Here is a 22,613-nt window from a genome sequence, read left to right on the forward strand (position 1 = left end):
ACTCTCCCCTCCATTTTCATCTCTGACCATTATCTCTAAGTGATGCATAAACTTGGTCCTGCCATCTCTACTCCAAAACTTATGGTATCTTCTGAATCAATATACATCTCCTTTGCCTGGCATGGAAAGCTTTCCACAATCTGGTACCACCTATCTGCCCCTCAAGCTTTATAGCACTCCTCACCATATATTCAATATTCTAGCCAAACTGAATAATTCTCTGTTCTCTAGAACATGCCTACGGGGATGGTTTTGTTTTTGTCTTTGACTCCCCAGGCCCAGCACCTTGCACAAAGTAGCCCATGAATAAATGCTTGGCATGTTTATTTTTCCTGTGAAAAAAAATCTTGACTAAAAGGAGACCTGATTTTTGACCATCAAACTTTGGTGGAGAAAGCATTTTATTTAAATATCTACAAAATTCTACAGAAGTAAAATTCCAATCTTTCAGAACAATATTTTTTTGCTACAGGAAAACCAAAGGTCGCCTGTTGGTATTCCTAACAGTTTTTGACTAACTATAGAAGGTCAAATAAATTGTGCAATTGTCTTGGGCGTGATGCTAAGTTAAAGCAGAGAGTTAGAAATATTCCAGAACAAAAAAGGAAGGTAATTAGATTGAAAAAAAAAGTGACCTAAAATCAGGGACACATAATTGGCTCAAAACAAGCTGAAGCATCAGAACAAGTGGGCCAAAGCAAGGCTGAATAAACTCCAAGCACACCAGCAGTAGCACTAGAATTCTATGTCCTAACTAGCACCAAAAGCAACAAAAAGCAAAGAGAAAAAGGGCTGTAACAGAGAACATAAAAGGCAGGATGGCTGTGAAGAATGACAGAGAAGAGAAACTGAGAGAGGTGAGAATCAATCAGAACAAAAGACGTTAATGCACTTCATTTTTGATCAGGTACCTTGAGGGGCTTTTATGCTATACCCAGCTGTTTCTGAAACTCTAGAGGACATATATCCTACACCTGAGATAGTCTCAGTAGAATTTCAAAGAGTTCACTTTTCCTAGTCTTCCTCCCCTAACTAAAATGGTATAAAGAGCAATTCATTGTATTTTTCTCTTTATTTTTCTTTAAAGAAAAAAAAATGAAAACTTCATTAGACTACGAGGACAAGGACTATCCTTTCTCTTTCTTTGAAATTCCAGAGCCTGGGCACACAGTATGTGCTTCAATCACTGCTTACTGACTGAAGCAAGGCATTCTGTTTCATCTATAGCTGGCGCTATGTATGGTACCTTCTCAAATCCTCCAGACTTAATTACACTTAGGTCAATAGACTATTTGGTTTTTAAAAGGGGGACTGGGGGCCTCATATATCTACTGATCTAAGTAGGAGCCATAAAATAAATCTGTACCTCAATGTTGTGTGTAAAAGACATGGTGCTATGATATAAAGTGATACAAAAAGTGATGTGGTTAAGTTGGTTAAGTCTCACTTTCTAAGTGCAAATGCTAAAGCTCGCAGGCTTATTCCAAACGCCTGTTACCTGAGGGATCGTTTCCAGCGGCAGATAACACGGCAGCACTTTTGCTTTTAGCTAAAGAGGCTTGTGTAGGGGTGAGAAGGCGACTGATTGTACTATTCTCCAGTGCACTGATCTGAAAGCGCCGAGCTGAATAATGAGAACAAATCAAAAATGATTCAACTAGAATTCTCATACAAATAAAGGCAAAGCAAGAAAGAGCAATATTAATGGCTGCACATGATAAATTTCTTAGCATAAAAACACAAGGAGTCACAAGAGCCAACACATTCTATCACAATAGGATTAAACACTGCAATCTGATAGGGTTGCATTGGTTATCCTGGTCTTCAAACACATGCAATGTTAATGAAGAGGTTAAATGAAGAAAAAAAAAGAAGGAAAAAGTCATAGTATACCACCAGCACACCAATGAAAGCATTTGAGTAATGGGGATGCATGAGCAGGCCTTATGTGGTATAGTCTATTTTATAGGAACTCATGTGGACATTATGACTACACACAACATAAGAAAACAATTTCAAATCAGTAGTTATTTTATGTCATTTTGCTTACAAGTTGTCAAACCCACAGACTCATTAATAATACTTCAATTACATCACAGAAAAACCAAGGGACTAGTGATAATTTTGTAACTACAGAAGTCTGCTGCTCTTCCAATCCAATCTGACTGGTACCCAGTGTGGTGGATGACTTCACATTCCACCTGTGTGGTCATGAGCAAGTCATTTAACCTTCTTGGAACTCAATTTCCATCTGCAAATTAAGAACACTAATATGCACAGCATATTTCAACAATATGCATAAAGAGCTTTGCAAAATTTCCAGTGCTATAATGAATGTTGCGTATAGCAGCAGGAATCTATAAGTTGGATGGCTTAGGATAAGTTCCTAGAATCCTTGGGATGGGCCTCAGTTTTCCCATTTATAAAATGAAGGGGCTGAATTAGATGGTCTGAAGGTCCTTTCCAGCTCTATGTTCTAAATGTTTTTCTGTAATGATATATACTGATATATATATTTACCTGTAGAAATAAGTAGTAACTACTATATAAGGATTGGTTTGGCCAAAATAATGTTAATTAGGTAATAACTTATTACAAAATACTTTATCTCACCTTTATAAATACAAAAACATGCACAAAACAAAACAATCTTATTTTCCTGAATGAGTGCTAACAGGTTCATAAAAGCAACAAAAAGCTTGCCTCAAAATGTAAAAACTTTTCCCTAAGATTTTATCTCTATAATTCACTAAAAATAAAAAAGAAAATATTTGAAATGGACTAAGTCCTCCAGCACAACCCTAAACAGGCAAACTCTACCATAATGTTATCTCTAATGATGCCATTTCAGGATACTATCATTAATATATTATCATGAATACTATCTCCTTCCCCTATCAATAACATTTTACAAAATCCTACTTTGAGGTTTCCTGGCCAATTACTCAAGCCCCAAAGCAGATGGCACTGAAGCTCCAACAATGTTAACTCCTCATTACATTATTTCATCTCATATTGGGATTTTTTTTCTATTAACAACATGGATGAAATATGCTTGTAGTCACCCTGCTGAGCTGCCTGTAGCAATTTTTTGCAATTTTTACTTAAGGTTTTCTGTTTTACTGGCTTCATTTTTATGTTCATCTATTTAGTTAGAAGAGAAATCCTTTGGTTTCTAACTTGGAGGATAACTTTTGAAGCAAATAAAATGACCTTTTAGGATCTGTACTTAAGTAACTAACCATCTGGTTTTTCTTCTACTTTGTCTAGGCCTGGAGACCAGTGGTATCAAACATGATGCCTATAACACTCCCAAGTGCCACTGAACCAGATTAAAATGCCACTGGGAAAATAATTAATAAAATAAATAAAAATACCAAAAAAACACAGATAACATGACACTGCAAAACTAAGTCAACCTATGGCCTGCAGGGATCTTTATGTCTCTATTGGAGTCTGACCCTATAGGTGCAGATGGAGTTGTCTTACTACCAGGTCTAGTCAAATAAAATCTTTTCTGCTTTCTCTTCTTAGAGAATAAATGCAAAGGAACATGATTTTTAAAAAAGCTATTTAAATAATGCAATTTAGAGTTGATCATTCTTCTTTCCTACACTGGAAATAAACATTTACTGCTTTCTAGAAATTTAATTTTAAATTAAATTAAATTTCAATTTCCAGAAAATTTAAGCTAATATACCTCTCAAAGCATTTGTAAATCATAAGAATGCATGACTATTAGCAATAAATGATATTTTATATATAGATATTGTTATTAATAAAAATACATAAAACAAGTGGAAAAATCAGGAAGATTTGAGGGAATAAGTAATAAAGCGTTTAATGATGTCAAAGTTTTACAAATTCAGGAATAAGCATACTGTAATTTTGTACATAGTCTCTGAAGTCTACTCCTATTATATTTCAACATCTCCATTATTATCCAAAATGTTTACTCCTCCTCATTAGTGTTCCTAATATATAAATATATGTGTGTGTGTACATGTGTGTACATATGTGCTACAAATCTCACAATATGAATAGTCCTGTTTTCTTTGTACTTCCCTGTTTCTATAGGGAAACAAAACAAGGAGAAAATGAGCCATATCCTGGCCCTTGTTAGGGAGAGGCTGCTCAGAATGCTCAGGGCCTTTCTTTGTTAGGCCAGCTGCTTTTAGTACAACTCCTCTTTTTGGCAGCTGCCAAGTGAAAGTGCACATTGGCATATTCATGAAAATAGTACATAGTCATTTGGAAGATCCTTTTCAACTAAAAAATAATCATTAAGTCAGCTGCTCAATTTATGAATTTTTAAAAATCATACTGTGAAAATAAAGTGATGAAATATTTTAGAGAAAATTAATTGTTATGCATCTTGAAGTGTTTATTTCCACTAAAAATAGAGGGAAAACAGAAGACTCTAAGGCTCTAATCATTCATTATTTAAAAGAGAAATATTTACAATACAATGCATGTGATAACATCATTTACATCTGTCTGTAATGTTGACCTTTGTAGACTGATCATGCTTCAAGTGTCAGAAGGGATTACTAAAAGAAGACTTGGTATATATGTATATGTACCTTTCAATTCCATAAGGCCACCTTTTGACCTTGAAGAGTAATGGGCAATGCTAATCTTGAAATCAAAGCTCCAGGTTCAAATTTGACCTCAGATATTTTATTAGTTGTGTGATCACTTGGCAAACCACTTAATCTTGTAGAAGCCTCTTTTTTCCTCATCTGTAAAATGAGGATAATAAAACTGGCACTCCTTATAGGTTTGTTGGAGGGAAAATATTTTCCAAACCTAGCATCTTATGCTAAGTCAATATGAGTTGTTATTACAGGAAAGAAATTATTCCAATTTCACTACATGACTACCAATAATAACAAAAACCTTGCACCATGAAAAAAACAAGGAAACTTTAAGTGAAATGAAACCTTTTGAGCTTTACTGTTTTAGGAAAAAAAATGTTTTAAGGCCTTATTTTTTTTTTAGGTTTTTGCAAGGCAAACGGAGTTAAGTGGCTTGCCTGAGGCCACACGGCTAGGTAATTATTAGGTGTCTGAGACTGGATTTGAACCCAGGTACTCCTGACTCCAGGACCGGTGCTTTATCCACTACGCCACCTAGCCACCCCTTAAGGCCTTATTTTTAAGTGAGTCTCAATTTTTATTTAAGTTGAAAATGTATCAAGTTGAAAAGATATCAAGATCAAGAAAGAATTCTAAGGACCTAAAAATATTAATAAATAGCCACTAAAATGTAAAAGATTTGTCATCTAGATATCTTAAAAAAAACAGGAAATAGAAACATATTGAAATGGTTAAGATTTTACACAAAAATCAATCAAATGATTTAACATGATACAAAGAGCTGAACTACAAGTAACCACACTCTACTGAATTGGAATCTGGTTTTAACACATATAAAGCACCAAAAAGTAACCAAAAAGAATACTCCATTCCTCAGTTTCTTCCCAATGGCCTTCTTTTTCTCAAATGCAGAGTTTACCAAGTAGTCACTTTGAGGAAAAAGGACATGACTCAAGAGAGTGAGGCTGTGATAATGTGCTTTTCATCTGTATAAATTAAATGCTTCTGCTAATTTCACTTTTTTCTGTTAACTGAATGAGAAATTCAAATTTTCCTAGTGTCCAACATGATCACCAAACATAATTCACTCAATAAGCGATTCCTGGTAATGAGAACCACAACTAACCAATTCCCTAAATATTAATTACGCCGAACAACTGGATGTTATAGACATGTCTATATACACAGCATTAGAGACTTAGAGCTGGAAAGGACCTCAGAGGGAATCAGGTCTAACCCCTTCATTTTACAGATGAAGCAAATTGAGGCATAGAGAAGATAAGTGACTTGCCCAGGGTGACACTGCTACAAAGTGTCTAAGAATCAACTCACCTAAGTCCAGCACTCATCCACTATACCATCAAGCCACTCATTAGTCACAATGAGTAGCCAGTATATCGAACATAATCCATGTAAAATAATTTTCATCAATAACTTAGAATCTAACAATTAATAAAATCATTTAACATGTAAATAGATAAAAAGAGAAACTTTTAGCCTCCAAACATTCTATAACTAAGTCTGGGTGGGTTTTGGTGACAATAAATAATACTTTGAATAGCAAATCATGCAATTTCAAGCACAGTAAATCAATTTGATAGGATTAATAAAACAATCATAGACCAAGATTGCACATCAGTGAAAATGACACTGAAGGGATGATGAACAGCTCCTCTACTTCAAAATACATTGTAGTGATCATTCCAAATAAATTAAAACCTTTAAGAATCATATGAAGATAAATTTATGCACTCAAAAACAAATATGTGTAAAGAGTTCATCTCCCTGCACAGAAACCCATGAAATAACTACACTTACTCTTGTCAGAATTCGGAATTGCTGCTGAAGATGAAGACAAACGTTTATTGATAATGGAATCTGTTTGTCTGGGATTCATTGTAGATGAAGCATATTTGTTGCCTGAAGGAAAAAAATAGTATTTATTATAATCATAGCTCAAATATTTAAGTATCATTCTCTGAATCACAAGTGTTCATAAATATTCTACCCTGAAAAGGCATTTTTTGTAATTTGGATCTTGGATGAATATATATACAATTAGATACATGATGTTCAAGATAAGTCATTAACTCTAAGTCAAATAAATTTTACTTGTTTGTGCAAATTGGTATGGATTTCTTTTCAAGGCATGGAATTAATTTATGCAGAGTCAGAAGAAAATATACTTGATTTTGTCTAGCTTATACTCAGGGTAGAATAACATATGAAACTTGGAAAGAAGATAAGAAAAATTTGGTAAACTGACTAAATTTTTAAATCTAAAGGACAGACTTACATAATTACAGACTTAAAAATTAAAACTGGGATTAAAAGAAATGCACTGACTTAACCTTTCTCAAGGAACACAAAGAAATGACTTCAAAAGTATTTCAATGCCACTTTTAAAACTCCATCTACAATCTTGATATCAATTACTGATTCTGGCTATGTCGTGAAAAAACCGGAAAACTAAAAAGTTTTATGTCTCTAATGTGAAAAAATCCATAAAATATTATTTTAGCCATCCCCCAAGTCTTTTTTCCATCAAATGAATTTGTTTAAGCCAATTTTCTCCTCCACATCTTTATCATCTTAAAATAGATATGGCAAAAGCTAGTAGTAAAAACACTCCCAACTTAATAACATATTTAAGAAAACCATTTTTTTACTAAAGTCATATTAATTCAATAATTATTCCAATTTCAGTTCTAATGTGGCCTCAATTGTTACTTACTTCTGAAAGAATCAAATCAGAGCTTTTTCAGAATAGGACACTATAAGCCAGCAGAGCAGAGGAAGCAATGTCTCATAAACTCCTTTGTTAAGCAGTAATTGGTTAATATGTGAAATGCAATTCAAAACAATGCAACCAGACATTATAAGAAAGCATATGCAAAGAATATTGCCTGGTAAACCATCCTGCATGGCATTACAGAACAAGAAAAACTAATTTCTAGTTGACAATGGCAGAAGAACCAAACCATGGCACAGAAACAATTACTCACCTTCATAGTGAGATCCTCTTTCTTACCAATAAGCTCTCCTAGTAGGGCACCCAAAGACCGAAGAAAGCAGGCAATGAAATAAGGAATTGATGATAAGGCAGCATGGTGGAGTATGGGTTCAAATACTGGACCTGTTGCTTACTACCTGTTCCTTCTCCAACAAGTCACTTCCCTTCTTTGGTCCTTAACCTGTTTATTTCTCTGTGAATTGAGGGGCTAAGACTAGCTAAGCTAGAAGGTTTCTTTTCCCTCAAAATCTAGGATTCAATGATTATGATTCAAGACTCTTATCTGTGTATATTGTATGTTCTTCCCAAGAGAAAGGAAGAAGAACACAATGCTAGCACCTATGCTATATCTAATCAAGGTTGGCTAATCCTCCATCTCACCCAGTCTTATGGATAAAAGATAGTGTGGGCTCCTACCAGCTCTGCTGTCTCTAGCATTTCTTTCTGTGGATTTATTAGAGGAGGCTTCTGTTACTACCTGATCACTCCAGGTAGATTTTGGGTGTCATAACCAAAAAGCAGCCTCTCTTTTCTGTAACACATCTTTTTCATTCATAATAACAGCTGATTACCCTAGTGCTGTAATATTTGAAAAGTGCTTTACATTCATGATTACATTTGATACCCACTACGATGAAGAGAGGTGCTATCATTACATCCAACTTACAACTGAGTAAACTGAGGCTCAGAGAGGTCAAGTGACTAACATACACAGCTGCCACTTCTGTTCCTTTCACTGTAGTTAGCATCAGTACAATGTAATTTTTAAAGTACATGAAAATAGCTTGTTTTTCCTAAGATTGATATGTTCTTTGAGTCTATTTTACTAGTCAAATCAGATATCCAGGTAATAAACAGCATAGAGCTTAGTGATATGCAGTCTACCTACAATGGCCACATTTCCTGCCATGAGCACTGTGGCATCATCTGAAATCTCTCATAGCTCAGGGACCCAAAGATGAATTTCACCTATTTTCAGGGGAAAAACTTTTGGGGGTATATCTCCATTTCTTTTTCTCAACATCATAAGAAATGTAAAGGTATCTTGGCTTCGTGACTAAATTCTATGGGTCTGAAAATATCAACAAATGAGATACTAAAATTTAAAAGACTCATTTATGTATTTTGCAAGTCCCAAAGGAAATATAAGAATGTTGAAATAGTGATATTTTACACAAATATAAAATCATTTTTCCCCGACACAAGAATATTCAAGGAATGGGCCTACAGCAGATCTACTGCAACATGGAAATGAAGAAACTTGGAAACTCTCTGCATAGACTTTGATAGTCTTCTGCCAGACTGGGAACACAACAGGGGTTCAACGTATAGGGTCCTTCAGGGCATCCTTTGGCAAAGTAGGATTACTAGTGGGGAGTCCAAGGGGAAGGAGTGAATGGCACTGCTCACTAGTTTGAAGAAGACTGCATTTAGCTCTGCAATCCACTGAATACAAGGCATATAACATGCATACAGACACAACAATAATACTAACCACTAGACCACTTCAGGACAATGCCGAAGATCTTGTCCAATTAGTGCAACCTACAGTTATCATTCACTCCTGTAAACTGTTACTATCTTTATAATTTATTTGGCATATTTTGACTTCTCACGAGTCTATGCCTTGTCTTCTCATGAAGATTATAAGCTTCTCAAGGGCAGTTCTGGTAGCATATACTGTATTCTCTACATACCTACATGATTCTTTGTGCCCTTAAGGAAGCACTCAGTTGCCTCAGTATAAGAGTAAGAGAAAACAGGTCAGGGGTTCCACTAAAATGACTGTGGGAACTATGTGTCCATGTTTCCCTAAGAAAGACCACAGTAGCTCAGGGCTTGATGAGCTAATGAAGTCAATCATGGATGTCCTAGAAAATCACCTGAGTGGATTAAATATGGAGTTTATAATCAGTCAGGTAGGAGATTACTTATCAGAGTCTAATTATAAGCAAACCTGGTGCATGTCAATATGGCATGACCAGATTTTGAGGCAGCACAGCACAGTCAGTCATCTAGCAATTATTAAGTGCCAGGCAAGCACTGGACTAATGAAAAAATGCACAATTTGGAATCACTAGAGAGAGCTAGGTTCATAAGCAACATCATGGTAGAGAAAAAAGTGCTAGATCTGGCATGAGAGGACCTGGGCTGATGTTGTGGCTCTGCCACTTACCACCTGGGTGATCTGGAACAACACCCTTAGTTTCTCTGGGCCTCAGGTTTCTCACCTGGAAAATGAAGCAATTGGACTAGATGGCTTTCTCCAAGATCCCTTCCAGCTCTAAAACCATGATCTTAAGACATTTTCCAATTTTGACACTTATTAGCTACATGACATTAAGTTGAGCTCTAAGCCTCAAATTCTTCATCCTCAATAAAGGGCTAATAATTCTTGTACTCATTGGGGGGGCAGGGAGGAGGTGCAAAGCATTTTGTAAGCCATAGAACATTCTAGCCCTGGGAGTTATTTAATGAATGACATGATAGTAACTGAGTCTGTATAATGAGAACATTTATTTCTAGCTCTCAGAAGATTAGCCCAGAATAACAACACTGTTGATTTGATGATCCACTCTGGTTATCACCTCCACTGCATTCCCCACTCAGTACCCTGAGTTTCGCTAGACCAACTGTGGCCTTACCTTGCCTAGTTCCTGGTCTCCATAGCACTTCCAGGATATTTCCAACCATGAACTTATCTCTTTCCCCAATAGAATATAAGTTCCCTGAGAACAAGGACAGTCTAGCAGGCATTTATTTCTATCACCAGCTCCTATCAAAGTTCTTAGCAAAGACTAAGTATCTAATAAATGCACTCTGTGTGTATAGGGATCAGCTGCAAAAGATATATGTAGGTGATAAGAGATCATTTCAGGAGATATATAGCTTTATTAAATATGTTTTTAAAGTAGCAGGTTTTATAAGAGGCTATATTAGTGTGGAAGAGAGGTGATTAAAAGAGAATACTGAAAGGGATCTATTCTAACCTATCCTGACCCAGAATTCCCTCTCTAATGTTCCCAACAAACATTTGTGCAGCCTCTGCTTGAAAAGCCCCAGTGACAGGAAACCTACTCCCTCTAGCAGCCACCCGTTTCCTTTTTGGATCGATCTCATCATTCTACCTCTCTGTAATGTCTACCTTCTGGAGCCAAGTAGAAGAAATTGAATCCCTCTTCTTTGAAAAACTTAGACAGCAATCACAAGCCCCTTAAGCCCTCTATTTTCCAAGGAGAAAACTCCTCATCCTTCAAGGGATCCTTGTATGGCCTATTCTTCAGTTCTCTCACCAGTAACTAAACAGCTAGTTACCTTCTTCTAGTCAATCTTTTCCAAAATAGGGTGTCCCACGTTTAACACAGTTATACATGCATAAAACCTCTATCAGATTACTCACTGTGAAGAGGGGGAAGGAAGAAAGGAAGGGGGAAAATGTGGAACTCAAAAAACTTACCAAAAAGTGAATGCTGAAGACCAACTCTGCATGCAGTTAGACAAATAAATAAATCCATATAAAATACAGTGCCCCGATCTGAGAACAGTGTTGTGCCCAAGGCAAAGCACGGCCAAAAGGCTGCCTCCCTCCCTTCTTCCAGACACTAGGCCTTTTTTAACACAGCCTAGAACAGCAAGATTTTCCTTGGCTTCCATGACACACTATTCCCTCAGGCTGAGCTTGCAGTCTACCAAAAACTCCTAAGATTTTTCACTGGAACTGTCATCTAGCCAAGCATCCCCTAACCTGGATTTGTGGGGTGGATATTTTTTAAACTCAAGGCTAGAACTTCACTCTTATTCCTACTGAATCTTATCTCAGTGACTCCAACTCTTCATGCCAGGACTATCATCTTTCTGGCTCTTGCCATCCAACTCATCAGCTACCCCTCTAAGTTTCATGTCACATGCAAATATGACAAATGTGCCTCTATGTCTTCATGGACAAAACGATTGAATGACTACAGGCAAATCTGGGAGCCTTGGGAGTACTGTTTTACTGAATACCTCCCTCCTCCAAGCTGAATTTTCCCAATAAGGACTACTTTGTGGGGGATCTGGTCAATTAACCAGTTTTAAATGTTCCAAACTTTAAAGTATACCAATTCTAGAGCATTCACCTTATCAAGTCACCCTGTCAACTGTGGTGGTGGTAAAAAGAGGTGGCATGCTACTGGAAACTTTTCAAAATGGATCTTCACTGAGCCATGTCAAAGAAAAATGAAAGTGAAATAGAGTTGGGGCAAACATAAATGCAAGGCTGTTTAGCAATAAAATTTACTTAACAGAAATGCTATCTTCTGGTGTGGTATTTCTATTACACACTGAATATAATTTACAATATTTCTTAATGAGACTTATTTCAGTCTTCAAAATATTATGGGTCACCATTTTGCTTTAGCAAAGAATGTTTCAAGGTTACTGAAATACAGGGTTGGTGGTTTCAGATAGAAATATTCTTCCCTTAGCCCTGTCATCTTAACTACTTGATTACCAATCTCCCCTGACTCTGCTATTCAGGTCTTTCCAGGGACCTACCTATTCTATGCCTCATTTCTATCAAGAGTTTATCCTCTGTATTGTTAGCAGTTAAGTCAGGTAAAGTGTCTAATAGTATTTTAAAGTATTCACACTATGAAGGATATCTACATTTTATTCTTAACACCAGAAAAGCCAATCTCAAGAAAGTGATCTCTATTGGCAGAATTTCAGGCATCACAGAAGTGACACATATAATGAGGGAAGATATTTTGAGACAGAGGCCTCTCTGACATCTCTCAAATCACAACATACCAACTGTCTATACTGGCCCAGGTTGGGTTTTTTAAATATGAAATAAAACATTAATTCTGATGATCTGAGGAATCTGTGATCCTTTAGATGGAATGGGATGCTTATTGTTCCTATTTCTCTGAAAAAAAGAGCTTGCTAAATAAATCAGTTAGGCAATCACAGCACTCTTTTGAGTAGGGGTAATTGTCAATTTTGACAATAAGCTGTCTTCAAACATTTTTGAGGGTCTGATTTAGCATGTCTAAGTTAATAATTACATCACTATTTGAAAGCAACCCCTATCGATGCAAAATTAGCAACATTAAGCACTTTTAAATATATAGCAGACATTAAAATGCTGATTCCCAATTGCCATTGAGCCAACTATAACAGCAAGCACTCATCTCACCACTGACCAAAACCTTAGGTGACTAACTGCCATCGCTTATTGAAAAAAGTCTAGGCTTCTTACCCAAATGATGAAGGCCCTCTGCAACTTGAAGCTTTCCTCTCTTTCCATTCCCTCAACACACCCTGCCTTTTCCCATTTCTCTGGCTTTCATTATAGCATCCCATGCCTGGAATGTATTCCCCTTACCTCATTTTCGCCCTACTCCAATCCTCCATGAGGCCTCCTCTTACCCCTTCTTGCCTTTCACATAGCATTTTCTTTGTACCTTTCCTATGTATATACCTTATGTTACTCTCCACTTAAAGTAAGTTGTATGTCATGGCCTTCTGATTATACTAAATATAACTTTAATGAGGACAGGGATCTCTGTACCCTCAGTACCTAGCACAGAGTTCACTGAGCAAGAGAGGCAATTAATGTTTGTTAAGTGGAATTAAATGAGTATGAAAGAGTGCCATTTCCCTGTACAAAATCTAATACATGGCTATAAATCTTTAGGGTCCGGGATTCTGACAACTCTGACTCTGTGGCATATTTCCTTACCACGACGGCTTACTTCATCAGAACTAATGAAAAGGAAGCTTACAGAGGCACATGTTAAGAGAAAGTACATAATAAGAGCAAGAAAGAATTTTAGAAACAAATACCACTGGATCCATCTTCTTCTGAAGTCTGAAGCTCTGTGGAAGAAGGGAGTTTGTCAACTAAATCTACAGGATTAGGTGGGGAAGCACTCGACAGACCTAAACAGAAAAACAATTACAATACAGATGGCAAAATGCACAGTGGTTTTAACTAAACACCAATAAGACTAATGAAATCATATATATTGTTAAAACAGCCATGAATGATCACAAATGTTTAAATGAACATTTATAAGTGACTGAAGAAAAAAATCAAAAATAAAGTTGCAGGAAATTCTTGGACCACTGCATGACCAATTCACCAATTTTGAGTAATTTTAAAAGATTTTCTACTTATTAATGTTTCCTTTGTTCACTTAGTTAAGTCTTAAAATAAAAGTTTTAAAACTTAGATTTTTTTAAAGGTTCCATTTTTCTATGGAAAAAGTGAGCTAAAATTGTTTCATTTAATAAGCAGTCTTGCACAACACATAAGAGAATTAAATATAAATCTAATTTTTTTTAGTCTTGATGAATTAAAGCTACCAAAATGGTAAACTTCTACATTTTAGTATAACAATTTAATGCTAAGTGGAAGTCTCATATTACTAAATAATATTTAGGTGTAGACACTAAAACATAAATGTTGATATATATATATATATATATATGTGCATATATAGATATATATATATACATATCTAAGCATTCTATTAAAATTACATTAATAATATTAAAAAATTCTTTCATTGCCTTTTTTTTCACTATAGGGAATCAGTCATACTAATAATTACCAGATCTGCTGTCTGAATCTGGTGTTACAGAGCCTCCCCATGACCACCTCTTCTGTCGATGTTCCAAGCGGTTGCTACGTTCCAAAGTACGGTTAACCATTGCCTCGAAATGTTCCTATTTAGTATTTAAAAATAAATAAGTATCCATTACATTAGTATATTAACTCTATGTATAGATTATATAACTTCCCTCCACCCATGTACTCCACAGTGCAAAAAGTATGAAAAAAAAGCAGCTAGGTGGATAGAGCACCGGCCCTGGAATCAGAAGGACCTGAGTTCAAATGGGGCTTCAGACACTTAATATGTATTAGCTGTGTGACCTGGCCAAGTCACTTAAACCCAGTGCCCCACCAAAGGGAAAAAATGGAAAAAAGAGATTAAAAACTGTACAAAGAATTGTGAGAACATAAATGATGTACCTATACTATGTCTCACATTATAAATAATCAAAGAATTTCATAACTGGATGCTAACTCAGAGGTAAATACCCAAGCTATGGGAAACCCCTCTATGTCATACCTGACCAGTCTTTGTACTGAAAATAATGTCTAATAATGTCTCTGATATCTAAATATCTTAATGTAGAATGCTGCTAAATTCTAAATCTAACCACATCATTGGCTTTTAATTACACTTAATTACCTACACTAAAGAAATATTTAATACTGGACTGACAAAAATGCTAACATTAAGACCAAACAAAATTAAAGTAGATGGCTAGAATAAAATATTAAAGTAAATATAATTGGGACAATAATATTACCCGAACAGCTGAAACCAGAGATTCAATTAAGTGATACTATGTATATAAATGAAGGCAAAAGAATATGGCTATATAAAAAGGTCAAGAACACTTCCTATTTATCTTTCTAATCCAACAATGCCCAATGTATATGCCTCCAACATCTTTATAATATAGGAACTAGAAATCAAATGGTTTTTATAGTATCTACTAAAATAGTAAATTGAAAAGATTTTTCGAAGAAAAAAGTTTTGGAGGGGGAAAAAAAACCTATCAGAAAATTATAATAAAACCCCAAACCATGAGGAAAAGGTACAGAATTTAATATCAGCTTCTTGTTTTGTTTCTTCTTACTTGTTAAGAACTCAGGGCTACCCTACAACCATAATGGAAAGTTGTACTCTGTTTTAAGCAAATCTGATTATCTTAAACTATGACTTTACCCATAAGGAGGAGGACTTCCATGCCACTGCCTCTCTGACAGTCCAAATTCATCCCTTTTACCCCATAGCCCCTCAACTGCAATCCAACTTTTCAAGGCCCAATTAACTCAGTCTGGAGCCCAATTGAACCTTTTCCTTTTTGTTAGCAAATAAAACTTACTATAAATATCATACTATTAGTTAAAATATTTACTTTAGCACTTAATTAGAGGCTATCTTATTTTTTTTTAAATACAAAAGAGTAGGGTATAGTAGAAAAACACTCAATGAAAAGTCAATAGGAAACTGGGTTCAAAGTCTTTTTCTAATACTGTGGAACCCAGGCAAGTCACTTAAACTGAAACTCAATTATAATATGAGGCCTCTTATGGGGGCCTGATGAGATAATGTATGTAAAACATTTTACAAATCTTTATGTTCTATATAAAGGTCTAATATTATTATCATCATCATCCTCTCTTCCCCCGCCAAGTGTATTTTAAAGGTAGATTCCCACCAAGTACAGAAGAGGATTCTTAGTTTTATAAAATAACAAGATTCCTTAAACATCAAACTCTTTGAGTATGAAAAAGATAGTTCAGCAATTTGAAGCTATGTCCAAAGGGTTATAAAACCATGCCAATCCTTTAATGTAGCAATGCCACTATTAGGTCTGTATTCCAAAAGTGATTAAAAAAAAACAAAAAAAGGAAAATAACCTCTATAATCAAGGATATTTATAGCAACCCTTTTCTGGTAGCAAGAAATTGCAAGTTGAGGGGATGCCCATTATTTGGGGAAAGGTTGAACAAATTGTGGAATGTGATTATGATGGCATGCATTCCTGCTCTAAGAAATGATGAACAGGATGTGCCCAGAAAAACTTGGAAAGACTTAAATAGGTTGATGAAAGTGAAATGTACTGTGTCCAAAGTACACAGTAGGATGATCAGCTGTGAATGTTTTTCTCAATAATATCATGACCCAAGACAACTCTGAAGGACTTTTGATACAAAATGCTATCCCCAGAGAAAGAGCTGATGGTGTCTGAAAACAGATTGAAGTATACTTTTTTTTTACTTTATTTTTCTTGAGGTTTCCTTTTCTTTGGGGGGGGGGTCTATGTTTTATAGAATGACTATTACAGAAATGTTTTGCATGACTACATATTTATAATCTATGTGAGATTGCTTGCTTTCTCAATGAGGGAAGTAGGTAAAGAGGGAGGAAGGGAGAGAGAATTTGTAACTCAAAGTTTTAAAAAAGAATGACAAAAATTGTTTTTACATGTAACCAGGGAAAAATAAAATACTAATAAATTTTTGAAAAACAATAGCTCAAGTTTGCAAGTTTTTTAGGAACTCTTCATGAAGATTGGCACATTTCAGGCTTTAACTGGTTAAAAAAATCAAGCTTCGATAAATGATAATCAATTTAAAATCAAACAGAATTTCCTCTAAATTATAACCAACAGTAGTAGTAGTAGTAGTAGTAGTAGTAGTAGTAGTAGTAGTAGTAGTAGTAGTAGTAATGATAGCTAGTATTTATATGGCACTTTAAAAGTTTGCAAAGTGCTTTATAAATGTTATCTCATTTGATTCCCACAACAAACCTGGAAAATAGGTGCTCTTATTATCTCCATTTTACAGATGGGGAAACTGAGACAAACAAATATTAAAGTGACTTGTCTAGATTCATAAAGCTAGTGAGTGTCTGAGACTGGATTTGAATCCAGGTCTTCTTGGCTCTATTCCAGCTCTCCATCCACTAGGCCACCTAGCCACTTGTTAGACTGAGACTATAGTCACATAGATTGACATGCCATATAGAAATATTTTTAATGCTGTTTCCAGAATTAAGATGGATTTCTTAAATTCTACTATAGTATTCTATAGACTACTTGACTAAACAAAGCCAACCCCAGGGACTCTGCCTTGAAAATAACAATATCACATTAATACCATTCCTCCAAAATCCCTAGGTAAAAATGACTTTCTGTGGGGGCTAAGGTAATCTATGGAAAAAAGAGCATTTTTTTGAAGAGATAGAAAATTTAGAGGAGAAAACATCTCAGAAGTAAAGGAATCAGGTGAATATGACAAAGAATGTTAACAATTAAGATCTGTTAATAACAATTTAAATAAATATATATATATATATATATATATATATATATATATATATAAATATACACACACACATACATAAACACACAGTTAATGAAAGGGAGAAATCAGCTTTCTTTCTATATTATATACAAACACTGTCTATGATAAAGGCAAATAAGGATTCTTAGGTCACATTATAAAAATGTTCTTAATACTAGCTCAATAATAGCCCAACCCTTGATCATTTCAAAAGCCCTGTCTTCAGCAAGGTGCTGTAAAGAAAGAAGCAGTCCAAGTTTGTGAGACTCAGCAAAGTTCAGTGACTGGACCACATCGCCAAGCAAAGGGAACTAAGCCAGGACTCAAAGGTGGCCTCCCCAAGTTCATGGCTAAGATTTCCCACTACACCATGCTGCCCTCCAACAGAGGTGTTTCAGCCAGCTGCTTCTGGAGATACTGATGCTCCTGAACATGTTGTTTTCTCACAAATAAATGATTCTTCCAAAAAAGCTATAATAAAACTAGCATCTGCCATAACCTAAAATAAAAGTAACTTCTGAACTTCAAAATGAAAGCAAATGATGGTCTAGTTTTTGATATCAATAGTAAGTCTTTAAGTCACATACTCCAGTCCATACTCTTGGTAATACTAATATATAAAATGCATCAATATATAATATTAAAATTAAAATAAATTAAAACAAAAAATAAAATATAAATTATGATAATAAAATAGCCACAAAACACAGTCGGAACAGTCCTACTGTACAAAGTAACAAAATGACCTAAAGGAAAGTGACTCCGACAAAGTAGCTTATTTAAGCAGATTATTATTTTATTGAAACATCTATTCCTATGGTCTTAGCATAGCGAAAAATGATCCAAAAAAAGACTCATAATCAGGAAAAACACAAAGTGCTTGATTGTCCCTGTGGATAAAAAAATAAGCTACATATATGTGAAACAGGATGGTTACAGATGACCCCAGACATCCTGAAATGGGATCTGTGAACTAAGCTGAACTAAGAGTGGCATGGCACTACCTAGTACTCATATATCAAGAATAATACTAGAATACATTGTGGAAGTAAGTCCATGGAGAGCCTACAAGATCATTTTCTATAACATCTGTCCCAGATAAGTTTTTATTTATTAACCCTAACCTCTTAAGTGTTCAAAATTAACATGGCAAAGGGCAAGAGCCATCAGTTTTACTCTCTGAGCCTACAGTCCCTATTTCACATACACAATTCTAATGAGATCGTTTATCTGGCTTCAAAGACCACAGTAGACTAGAAACAGCAATTTAGAAGTGCAGTGGGCACAATGACAACATTGAGAAGCAAGAGGAAAGATAGGAAAACTAATCAAAAGTCAATATAGTAACTTAAAGAGCATGGCAGACAGAACAATTTGGTTTGGGAGTAAAGAATCCTACAATACTAAAACAATTCCTAAAATCATCATTATATTACAAAATAGTATTGTAATTATCATAATGATGATCTTGAAGCAAGAATATAATATACTAAGTTAACTCTAATATATTCTATTCAAGAAGAAGGATATTTTAAAAATATTTCCACTAAAAATTATTTTCAAGTGTTGGTGTTTAAAAGGTATCCCCAAAACTTGGCTAACTAGAATGACTCATTCCCCAAGGATTCCAGATCATTTAGGTTTTACTCCAACAAAAGGAAAGACTTTAGGGGTTCCACCATTTTTCTAGTTTACTCAGGTTCACAACTGAGGAATCATTTCCCAACTCTGCTCTCACTTGTCACCCCTAGATGTCAATTCAGTTTCTTTAGCATTTCTTATACCTGTCTCCTCCTCTCTACTTACCAAAACTTCCCTAATTCAGGCTCTCCTCACCTCTATTCTTGCCAACTTTAACAACTCCCTTCCTAACATGTCTCCCTGTATCCAATCCCTCCCCAATTAAGTTCAGCCTCTGCACTGTTGCCAAATTTCTATTTCTAATATGGAGATTTGACCAGGTCACTTCCCTATCTAAGCTCTCAAGCCTCCCCAGAGCTTAGAGAAAAATGTGACTTTCTCCATTTTGCACACACTTCAGCAAACTGGACTGTTGTTCCCAACAATAAGACAGTCTATCTCTCACATCTATGCCTTTATCCAGGCTGTCTCCGTGCCCTGAATGTTCCTTGCCTTCCCCATTTCCCATAACTCCTTTCAAGAAGCCTTTCCTAGGTGGGTAGCTGGGTGGCGCAATGGATAGAGCATTGACCCTGTAGTCAGGAGGACCTGAGTTCAAATCCGACCTCAGACACTTAATTGCCTAGAAGGATGACCTTGGGCAAGTCACTTAACCCCACTGCCTCAAATAAAAAAAAAAATTAAAAAAAGAAGCCTTTCCTGATTTTGTCAGTAGTTGATACTCCTCCAAGTAACCGTGTATTTTGCCTGAACATAGTTGTATCTGTATTTACTTATCTGTGAACATGTATCCCCCAAGAAGAACACAAACTCCTTGAGAGCAGGGATAATTTAACTTTTCTTTTTAATATTATCAATGCCTACCACATAATAGATATTTCAAAAATACTCGATACTATTTTATTAAAATCTAGAGCTTTAACCCCAGTCAAAATACAGGACCTTCTGGGGCTGGGTGAAATTTACTGCTTGATGCAGAAGTGGGGAATATCAGGGAAAAAGGAACTGGGGATCAGGCTTGTCTAGAGGACAATGAGGAGGAAATCTAAAATAAATCTTGTCATTCAAGTAAAATATTAAAAAATTATAGGAAGCTTGCACACGGCCAAGTGAACAAAATCAAGGTCAGAGAGAAGAGCAAGGAGCTTGGGACAAAATCAGCAGCAATTCTAGTTTAGGGCTCTGAGCCACTCTGGCCAAGCTCCACAGTCTGGTGTCCTGAACCCAAGGAGACACCATAATATAGCAGGCAAATGACAGCCCAGTTCCTTTAGTTGGACAGTAGTTGTCTCTCTAAGATGAGAAGCAACTATTCATAAAGGTTCCAGGTCTCACTATCCCAAAAGATATAACATGGAAGAAAGGGGGAAAAGAAAAGGTGAGGCAAACCTGTTAAGAAAAAAAAGATGATACAAAGAAGAGCACTAGAGTATTAGAAAAATATACCTGAAGTAAAACACAATGGTGGCCTTGGATTACTGGATTATTTGTAGTGCACTGGGGGAAAAGGAAGGGAAGAAACATTTGTACAGCACCTGCCACATGCCAGATCTGTGCTAAGCACTTAACAGATATTACCTCATTTAATCTTCACAACAACCCTGTGAGGGAAAGACAGGTGCTATTCTGATCCTCATTTTACAGATGAGGAAACTGAGGCAGAGAGAGGTGAAATGATTTGCCCAGCGTTACTGGGTTCAGAAGGATTAAGCAAACATGTGACATACCTTTTCTTCATCTAACTTTTGCCTTCGTTTCTCTTCCACTGCTGCTCGGCGCTGTTGTTCTTTCTGCTTATGTTCTTGAATCTTCCTTTGTCTTTCTTCCATCTGTTTTTCATACTGGAGTTTCGCCTTTCTCTCTTTCTCAAGTAACTGCGTTTCTTTAACGGCTACAGTATTCAAAGTGCATTGTTGACAAACAAAAATAGAAGAGAAAGCAAGTTTTTTAAATACACAGAGAAGAAAGAAGCAAATGTCATTCACTCCTTTTCCTAAAACACCACAACCTGCATATTAAGTCAAAATAGGGGTTGCTTGTGCTGGCTGAGGATTCATAAATACACATAGATGATTAACCAAAGAATTAATTGTATTATGGGTTCTCTACTAACTTTATCTTAGATCTCAAACATGAGAATTCAATTTTTTTTTTGTTTTGGGGAAATATGGCAACTCAACTTGAGCTCAAATTTCAACATTATATACCTAACACAAAGTCCTACTGCAATGCTTCATGTGGCTTTTGGATAACTCTTGGTCCTTGAAAATGACAGTAAAGTGCAAACTTTGGCAGATTCTGCTAGGAAAGCTTTGAGTACAGACCCAGAGTGCCTACAGGCCAAAGAACAGTCTAAGGTATTATCAGTAGGTTGGTGACTAGGTGATAAACTGTTTGATCATGACAACCCATGAAACAGTAACAAATAAAAACGGTCATCAGTACAGTGTGTCCTACTTCAAGTTCTGCAGTGAAGGGGCAATGTGAGAGTAAAGGGAGAAGAGAGTGCTAAGAATTTCACAGGACAGAATAAAACAATTGGAAATCATGGCGAACAGGAAAGGTATCTCCTGTTGTAGACTAGAGAAAGGCAAATGTCTCAATTTAGAAGAGGGAAGAATCTGTAAACTATAGATCAGTGCAAGCTTGACTTTGATTTCTGCAGAAATTCTGGAAAGAATAATTAAAATGGTGGTTGGCCAATATCTAGACAGAAGAATGGCAATTACAAAAAGCCAATGTAGTTTATCAAGAATAGGTTATAGCAGCCTGACTTCACTTCGTTTTATGACAGGATCATTAGAATAGATGAAGAGAATGCTATGGAAATCTATAACTATTCTTATAAAGAAGATGGAAAGATGAGACAGATTAGAAAACAATATAATGAGATGCTTTCAGATCTGGTTGTATATTTGGACTCTAAAACCAGTGAACAATTCAATGTCAGTATGACAGAAAATCTCCAGAGGAGATCAACCAATCAAAGATTGGATTTTAGTCAGATGCAACTTAATGTTTTTATCAATGACTTGGCTGAAGGAATGGAAGGTAGGTTCATCAGTTGCAAATAACCAAAATTGGGAGGGGTAGCTAATAACATTGTGTGGAAAAGTGAGGATTCAAGAGGATCTTGATTGACTTGAGCATTAAGCTGAATGTACAAAGATGGATTTCAACAGGAATAAATGTACTCCCATAGTTCAGTACCAAAAAAAAAAATTCACAAGTTTATAATGAGAGCATGGCATGGTTATAGAATAGTTGTTCCAGAGGACTATTGGTTCATTAGGAGTCAGAAGACTGATGTGGCAGCCACCCAAGTTACTATGAATTGGACTGCATTAAGAGGGGCATGGCTTCTAATCCCTAAAGAGGCAATAATCCCATTGTACTCTTTCCTCATCAGACCTCCTCTGGGGCATGTATTGAATTCTAGGCAACACAG

At 35.8% G+C, this 22,613-nt stretch overlaps 1 protein-coding gene across 6 annotated transcripts in view; it reads right to left on the minus strand.

The window, feature by feature from the left end:
* MAP7D3 (MAP7 domain containing 3) overlaps positions 1-22,613 on the minus strand; it is an 83,587-nt gene that overhangs the window by 38,401 nt on the left and 22,573 nt on the right. For 3 of the 6 annotated variants that reach the window (XM_074206807.1, XM_074206806.1, XM_074206805.1), the window contains exons 4-8: positions 20,893-21,056; positions 14,211-14,325; positions 13,441-13,536; positions 6,417-6,518; positions 1,499-1,624 (exon numbers count right to left, since the gene is read on the minus strand). In XM_074206807.1, coding sequence (XP_074062908.1) covers positions 1,499-1,624; positions 6,417-6,518; positions 13,441-13,536; positions 14,211-14,325; positions 20,893-21,056 — 603 coding nt within the window. The remainder of the gene's footprint in view (positions 1-1,498; positions 1,625-6,416; positions 6,519-13,440; positions 13,537-14,210; positions 14,326-20,892; positions 21,057-22,613) is intronic. The other 3 variants (XM_074206810.1, XM_074206809.1, XM_074206808.1) reach the window with 2 other exon arrangements.

This window comes from Macrotis lagotis, chromosome X, assembly GCF_037893015.1.
Source record: "Macrotis lagotis isolate mMagLag1 chromosome X, bilby.v1.9.chrom.fasta, whole genome shotgun sequence".
Taxonomy (NCBI): Eukaryota; Metazoa; Chordata; class Mammalia; order Peramelemorphia; family Peramelidae; genus Macrotis; species Macrotis lagotis.